This window comes from Pygoscelis adeliae, unplaced genomic scaffold, assembly GCF_000699105.1.
Source record: "Pygoscelis adeliae isolate BGI_AS28 unplaced genomic scaffold, ASM69910v1 Scaffold86, whole genome shotgun sequence".
NCBI classification, from domain to species: domain Eukaryota; kingdom Metazoa; phylum Chordata; class Aves; order Sphenisciformes; family Spheniscidae; genus Pygoscelis; species Pygoscelis adeliae.
The window spans coordinates 2,529,464-2,537,751 of record NW_008824930.1 but is presented as its reverse complement, the minus strand read 5'-3'; the positions used below and the strand labels follow the sequence as shown (position 1 = coordinate 2,537,751).

At 41.3% G+C, this 8,288-nt stretch overlaps 1 protein-coding gene across 1 annotated transcript in view; it reads right to left on the bottom strand.

Moving 5' to 3' along the window:
- Positions 1–5,236: 5,236 nt before the first annotated feature.
- TRIO (trio Rho guanine nucleotide exchange factor) overlaps positions 5,237–8,288 on the bottom strand; it is a 183,943-nt gene continuing 180,891 nt past the window's right edge. The window contains exon 58 of the mRNA XM_009325001.1: positions 5,237–6,791. Coding sequence (XP_009323276.1) covers positions 6,249–6,791 — 543 coding nt within the window. The 3' untranslated portion in view covers positions 5,237–6,248. The remainder of the gene's footprint in view (positions 6,792–8,288) is intronic.

Genomic DNA, 8,288 nt, shown 5'->3' with positions numbered 1-8,288 from the left:
TGCTTTACGTTCTTTGCAATCAGGTCTGAAAAGCGAGATAAGATCTCCAGTTGTCCACAACAGGTAAGCAGGGTAAAAGGAGCAATCATCACCAGATTTACACCTGCCTTACTTTGTGAAAGATCCTTGGAACTAACAAGTTTAGGCCTCCATCAGACTCCAAGAGCAGTGAGTAATTTTGACTTTCAGGCACTTTTTGGTGGTGATCAAGTTACCCTCAGGACACCCCATCCTAAAAGCCTCCTCTTAAGACTTCATGCTATACCATGGCATTCTTGTCCCATCAGTGTGAAACAGCTAAGACTGTCCACTAGCGTCTGAAGCTCCCAACAGCAGCAACAAAACCAGAACAAACCAATGGATGCATTAACTCCTGTAAGTGGGACTAGCACGGATTCCCACCTTTGAGTTTTCTTGGCAAACAGAGTCCCAAACCCTCCAAGTCCCAGGAGAGAGCTCCATCACCAAAGAAGGAAGTACTCTCTCACCATCAGTCTTGAGAGTTGGCAAATTAAATGACATCATTCTGCAAATACTCAGTGGATCTTGGCATCACTGAAGGGAAAGTCTGAGAGCTTGAAGAACCATCCATCTCAAGAGATCACATGGTCTTCAGCAACACACAGGCAAGATGTGTAAAAACAGGCAAGATACAGGCTGGAAATTCAGTTTGCAGAGATTAAAGTGTTGCTTTGGTGTTAAGGTTTCATCCTTTCTGTAGTTCAAAATATTCATCCTCTTTGGATGGAAGGTATTTTTCTTCAGAAACCCAGAGATTTGGAGCAATGAGAACCCATACACTACCACAGGCATAGTGATGGAATCTAAAGCTTCATCCGCTGCAATTGATGCAGTCTCAAGTACCTCATCTACACATTTCCCCAAACAACAAGGATGAAAAGTCCCTCCAGCAGTCAAGAGAACGTATGTGTTAAGAAGAAAACTCGTTCAAAAAGCAGCTTTCAGATTACTGCTCTTGACAATTAGACAATGAAAACATCATGAGTATCATCTTTCCTGAAGATAGCTCGAAGAGTTCATGTATTAAACCTCAGATGTATCTCTAGCACGTTTCATCATTTTAACCTACAACCAGTGGGGAAAACTGGAAACTTGGTGCTTTTCTCTAATACTAGGATTCATAACGGCTTCTTTTATTGGAAGGCATAGATTGGCTGATGGGAGTTTATTAGCAGGCTTGGTGCTGGCTCTCCTGGCATTACTAGGGGAATAGGAGGAGATCAGACTGCTCTCCTCAATAACTCCAACTGCCCCTCCACCCCCATTCCCCTGAAGCTTTTTGGGTAGGGCTAAGGGGAGAGAATTAGGGGAGATGAGAAGTGTTCCTGTTTTGGGGACAAAGACATCACAAGAAAGCATATTCTGATGTTCCTACACATCAGGCTCTTGGTCCTTGTGGCAGGTCAGCAAAATGGGAGATCTTATTCTTGTATTGATACTCGGTATTACGGCATGGCACGGAAGACCGCTGAGTGCATTTACTTGGGAAATGCTGAGGCGACCATCAGGCACGTGAAGCCTGAGGTGCTGGGTATGTGTCTTTGCTTGACAGGAAGGAGAGAGAACAGTGGGCACCAGCTCCTTTGCAGTGATGAGAAATCATCACGCTCGTGTTATGGTGCACACAGAAAAAGCCTTTTGTCTTGAGTGCTTGGGCAGATGTGAATGTGCAAAACGTACTGGAAGTACAGCCTCTACAGATGCAAAACCTGTCTGTTACTCTCTAATATAACCTCCATCAAGATTTAATTTCAGAAAAAAAAATTTAGAAGTTGCTTGCCTGAGGGATAAAGCAGTGGTTCTGACAAAAACACCACAATACCTGGAGCTGGTTTAAACAAATATAGAAACTCAGTCTTACCTGGTTCTACCTACCTCCACATGCAGCTGAATCCCTCTAGCAGAGAAATTAGTAACAGACCCACACCGAGTCTATGCACACATGGAAAGCGTATATAAAGCTTAGCTCATCTTCTGGGCTGGAGCAGCCGTGGTAACACTCCTTGCACTAATCCCTAGGACACAAATACACTGCTGTTCGCAGCAAAGATCGGCTGTCCAAATACTTCACTGAATACCAGCTACTCATAGATTTCACTAGCCACAGCTGCTGGTTAGGTATATTCCTGTTTTCATTTCTCTTAAGATTTTGAGAACCATGGGACTTAACCTCAAGTCAGCCATTGGTTTCCCCCGTGGTTATATTAATTTCTCACTCACCAGCCCCTCTTTTTGATGGAGTCCTACACTGACTCCTTCAGTGGAGGAGTGGGGTCTTAATGTTTCCTGATGATATCATGCAGTATGTTACAAGCAAAGAACATCCCATTATATTTCCAGGCATCTTCTACTACCACTCAGGTTTGCATAGGTACCGAAATCTTTTCGGGAAGCCAGATGCCTTTGCTGTGTCATTCTGGAGGATCTCTGTTGCGCCCTGGCCTGAACATGCTTTTGGATTTGGAGAAAGAGAAAATTATTTTTTCTTCTATTCATCAACACATTAATAGCCCCATCTGGGAACGAGGATGACTTACAGTTAAGTGACCTCTATACTCACACAACAGAAAACCAGCGTCTCCCATCCTACTCCTCATGAGCACAGGCAGGTATGTGTTAGGCCTCTGCCTATTAGGGAGACAATGTAGGTTGCTTCCCTGTCCATGGAAATGTTATCTAGCCAGGCTTTCTGCTTGGCAGTTGCACAATGGTTTTCAAGTTAAGCTGCATTCATCAAATGTGCAATGGAGAACTGCTGCACTCCCAAACCCCACTTGAAAAGTACTGACACATGCACCGACTTTAAAAGTCTGGCAACCTCTTCTCTTCTTCCTAAACCATCAGTAAGAAGTGATTGGGGTATGTTATCAAAAAGAAACATTTAGACACATTCTTCTCTTGAACCTCCCTGGCTAGTTTTCCCCCGTTCAGCTACGATATTGACTGCCATTCCCTATGCTCTACAAACGTTCCCACATCGGAAACCTCATACTAGCTGCTTTCACCCACGCTTTTGGTTTCCACTCTCTGTCAGACTGCGGTGCTGGTTGGTTGTGTGCAGGACACTCAAGGAGAACTGTGCCCAAATGAGTCCAAATGGCATTTGCAGCCCCGACTACATAAGTTAGCAAAACAAAAGGACCTTACACCTACATTATCTCTTCAAAGCATTTTAAGCGAGATGCAAGTTGAGGAGCCCATCATTCAAGCTCTCTTCAGCTGGAAGCTCTTGCACCAAACAGCAGGTTTTAGTGCAAAATTCCACTCTGTCAAAAGATGTTAGCTTTCCCAAGTAACAGAGCTCACAGAGGGCCAGAAACAGTGCACTCTTTTTCACATGAGTGGAAGAACATACCTCTGCTACTTAAAACACCTCCAAGTGTATTATTTCTCTCTATAGTATTTGGGTAACTTCTCCCCAGTTGAGTGTATCTTCAGTCAAGAAAAAGTATTTTCGAGAACTAAAGGATACAAACTCTTCCATGGAGCACGTTGCCATCTATTTCCCTGGGAAAACTGCCTATGGAAGAAGCTTCCAGTGGCTCATCCTTGGTAGTACATCCTTCCTGAATATTCCCTGTCTCTCTCAATGTAAAATGTCTCCCTCAACTGTCTCTCTCAGTAGTAAATTGTGAGGAATACAGGGACTGTTTCATCACTTGATAGGTAATAGTGGAAAAAAGAGTGGAAAAAAATAATGTATACCATGCAGTAACAAGTATAAACACTCTGTATTGTTCCCTGACCTTTCACTTCATTTTGAATTGCAAATGGATTAATGATAGCAGAAAAGGGAGAGAGATAAATGCACACAATGAAGAACTTTTCTGCTTCATCCCTTATAGGATGTGAACAGAGTTTAGCTGCAAAACCCAAGTCTTTATGGTTGAAAGTAACTTTTCTTCATACGGAGTCTGGAATGCCTAGAAGATGTGGGAAATCTGTTCCCCCGTTTAATATTAAACTGAAATACGATCCTTCAGTCTTTAACTGGTAACATCTGGTAGAAAACTCAGCTGGTCAAAATTTACTAGCTAATAAAGACTATAATGAATTTCCACAGTTAAGAGTTATGCATGTTTTATATAAAAGCAATCATGACACTACAAAGCACTCAACGCTTAGAGCAAAGGCAAATATTATTTGTAAGGCATGAAAGAAAGATACATCATTGCAATTTAAAATGAATTTTATGGCAATAAAATAACGTACTTTTTTTCTTTTTAAATACAGAGCCCAATTAAAATATAACCAAACCTAAACTTTCAAACTCCTTAAAGCAAGAGATCAGACAAATATGTCAAATATGTTTAATTTTTTTTCAAAATAACTGATGGCAAAATAAAATATTTACATCACGTCATACTGTGTAAACATGTAACGTCACTGTACAAAGAAATATACATGCAAAATAAAGCAAAAATTTAACTAAAACAATAAAGGAAAATAACACACAAACATAATGATATGAGGTTGGTACGAATACACATCCAGTTTCGAAGTCAGTTGTTTTCTTTTAAAAAGCTTCTGTACAACTTTACAAAAAAAACCCCCAAAACAAAAAAGGAATAAATAGAATACAGTGGAAGCCGCAAAGCTCAAAACTAACCCAAGCTAGGTTATGGCTTAAGACCCATATATCTAACTACTGTGGGATGTCGGCTTGGTTTCTTTAAACATGGCATTTCACACAAACATAGATGACAACACACCCATATGAACTTAGCGATGCACAGAAAACCATCTCTGTCTTTTTAAATAGCTCACGTTAATATTACTTCAACCTTAAAAACAGTTACTAAGACAATTACATTATGTGTCAGATTCTCCTCATCTGACCGCTACTTTCTGAATGTATTCTTCACCAAAGAGCACAAAATTCATTTGTTCATTTCACAGAAAGAAGTAAACACAGATTTGAAAATTCTAAAAAGTAGTAAGTGTTGAGACTGATTTTGGGAAAGTCAGACTTTGGCATTTTGAATATAATAATAATAATTTTTAAAAGTGTCACCCTACTTCTTAACCAGTTTGAGATTTGGGATACGAATCTCTCTTTCTTTTTTTTTTTTTAAACAATCCTTAAAACTGACTAGTCTGGACTAAATTCTATGCTAACCCTCATCTTAAACTAATAATGACAGTGTGGTACAACACACCCGCCCCTGCCCACCCAGAAACCCCAAACACACAAACAAAACCATAAAGCTCGCCGTACTAAGTATGTGCTTTTTCTATATATTTATTACAGTTACAACAGAGGTCCTCATAAATAGTTGCATAAAATGTTAAAGCCACAACATTGCACATGATATGAAAGAAAACAAAATCCCAAATGAGTGCATTTACAGTATTTCATCCTGCTGTATACTGCTTGACAATCGGGTCGGCAAGCTGGGCACCAACCCGAAGTCCTTTTCTAAGGGGACAGCGAATACTGACCCAAACTGAAGACCCGCACAGTGGTATACCACCATTTAGGAAGGAGGGGAAAAAAAAGGATAAGGGGAGGGGGGGAAAAAAAAAATTACAGACCGAAGGCAGGTAACAGTCTATATACAAGTAAGGCCTACATTTTATCAGAGCAAAACGATTCATTCTATTTGTATGCAAAAACTTTGAGGTTGGATGCACTTAAAAGCAGAGTCTGGTCTCAGTGCACTGCTACGTGAGATACATACAGGCGAGCCAACTGGAAAGCTCTAGGACCAAGTGAAAACCAGATGTTATAAATGGAGGCCGTATCAATGGGCAGCCTTTTTGGTGAGTCTTCTCCAGGCATGATTTCATTTTTGTTTAACACCAGTGCTTTGAACATAGGCATTTCTTCCTTGAATAAATCTTGAAAATGGTAGTTAAGTTCATTTGCAAAATTCAACTCTTGTTTATTAAAAAAACTATTTTTATTTTTTTTGCAGAAACCTGAATAAAATGCTGTTACTGTATCGCTCGTGACTGCTTTTTGCAGAGTACAGTGCTATCGTCCTCCACCCCAGTGAAGTCTGCATTGCCAGTCCCCCGCGCCACCCCGCGTGGGTCCCCCTGGAATGCGTTTGCACACGAACATTCGCTAGCAGCTGGTTGGCTCGGGGTTTGCTTTCCTCAAAATTCAAGTCAACAGCTGATTGGCAGGAGGAGTCTATCTCCAGTCTGATTGATTGGCAGGAGGAGTCCATCTCCAGTCTGATTGGCAGGTGAAAGAGAATGAGAGAGAACTTCAAGCAAGGTCAAACTCTTGGCAAGAGCCTGCTCTGTAAGAAGTTTTTAATGCTACGGATGGGTCGAACATCATTCTGGTGTTTTCGCCGCTCAATGAACGAAGTCAGTCTGGATATGTCAATGCTGTCAGCACTTTTGCTATTCCCCAGCTGCAGCCATTGCTCCTGGAGGGCCAGTGCAGCTGAGGGACGCTTAGCTGGGTCATCCTGAAGTAGGAAGCATACAAAATCTTTGGCCTTCTGGCTAACTCCTTTGAAGTAGTCATCTGGGAAACTAAAGTCTAAGCGGCAAATATTCAGGCAAGTTTCCTCTACGCTTTCATCCAGGAAAGGAGAGACGCCACTAAGAAGGACATATGTGAGCACTCCAATGCTCCAAACATCTGAAGTGAGGGAAACAGGATTTCCAAGAATAATTTCAGGAGCTGCAAACTCTGGGTTTCCAAGTAACTGGTGGATATAATATGTGGTATTGAGCTGGACTGCGTCTCCAAAGTCAGCCAGTTTTATTGTTGGCTTAGTGGAACTCTGGTCCACCAAAATATTTTCAGGCTAGAAAACATAAAAGCAAAAGTTAAAATGTCTTTTTTCAAGTCAGTCTAAAACGCGTTTAATGCTCCAACATTACTGCTTCCCAGCCAGTGCTGTCAGCTCAAGAACATAACAAACAGCTACAAGCTACGAGGATTACTGTTGAAGGCCAGCTCTGCAAAGCTCCAAGGCAGTCCTACCAAGGCTTCCCCCAGACCAACCGGCAGGCAGTCTCTTGCCAACTACAGTGTGCAATGAATGTGTTTCAGCTGCTGGCACTATAATTTTTGCAGGGAATATAGTTCTGCCAGATAATACTGCAAATGTTCACAATAACAGCTCTGCAAAGTTTCACAGGAACCCGTGTGTGGGAACTTAAGCTTAAAGAACAGCAATTACAAACAGAGGGTGAATAAAGCTCTATCTGCTTTATGACAGAGAGACACCAAAACCTTTGCATTTAAAGATTGGAAGATCTTGTCAGAATTTTCATCATGCTTTCAACAGAATTCAGCTTTACTTGGTGATACTTTAACGTAACGCAGCTGTATGGATGGAAGTCAAACACTGTCATGAGACTATGGCATCAGCAGATCCTGTTGGATGCACATGGCTTCAAGAGAACTGCCCATGATTGGTGAGCTGAAAGTGGAATTATTTTTATGGTTTTATTTCTGAAGCTACTGCTGCTGTGGCTGTAACCTTAGCAAAATAAGAGTGACTTACCTACAATTAGTTTTTAAGACTGGAAAAAGTACTGGTGAACTCCATATAGCACTAGAAAACTTTAAATGTTGGGTCTCCATGATATGCAGACCAGACTGGTTTGCTTAGAAAACAGAAGTATGTGGAGGGAAGATGCCGTCTCTTTTTGCTTTTTCTCACCATGACCCCTTTTGGCTAAAGGGACCCTGCCTACAAAGATGATTTTTCAATGCTAAAATTCCTTATTATTCAAATACAGGTGGAAAATAAGAGTATAAAGAATAAGTTTTTAATTACTATTCACCTTTAAGACCTTCTTATACAGCTTTTCCTACCAGAATGCACCAAATCCTTGTGGCTCAGGTAAAATTCACAGGGTAGAACAGAGAACCAACAGGTACCACTCACACAGATACCACAACCCTCAAAGTGCAGTGATGAGAAACAGATTTGCGGGAACAGAGGAAAAGCAGTCTCTTTCACAACAAACTCTACGCTTCTTGCGAAAGAAATGGATTTCTGCTGCGAGTTCCTCAGAAAATAAATAAAAAAATAATCAAACAAAACTGTTCCTATCAGCAATTATTTCCAGCGAAAAGGAACACACATGGCCAGCAAGCTTTAAGGAGAAAGCACAGGGAATTCAAGGTTTCTGCTTTGCTGGCTACGAGTGATCTAAAGCATTTGGGGATGGAGCCCCGCCCCATACCCTTCTTCATACAGTCTCAAAGCAATTCACAGTTCTATGCTCTGATCTGCCAGTTTCCTAGAAGAGGGAGGGGTTTATGCCTGGAATGGCACACTGCCAGGAAT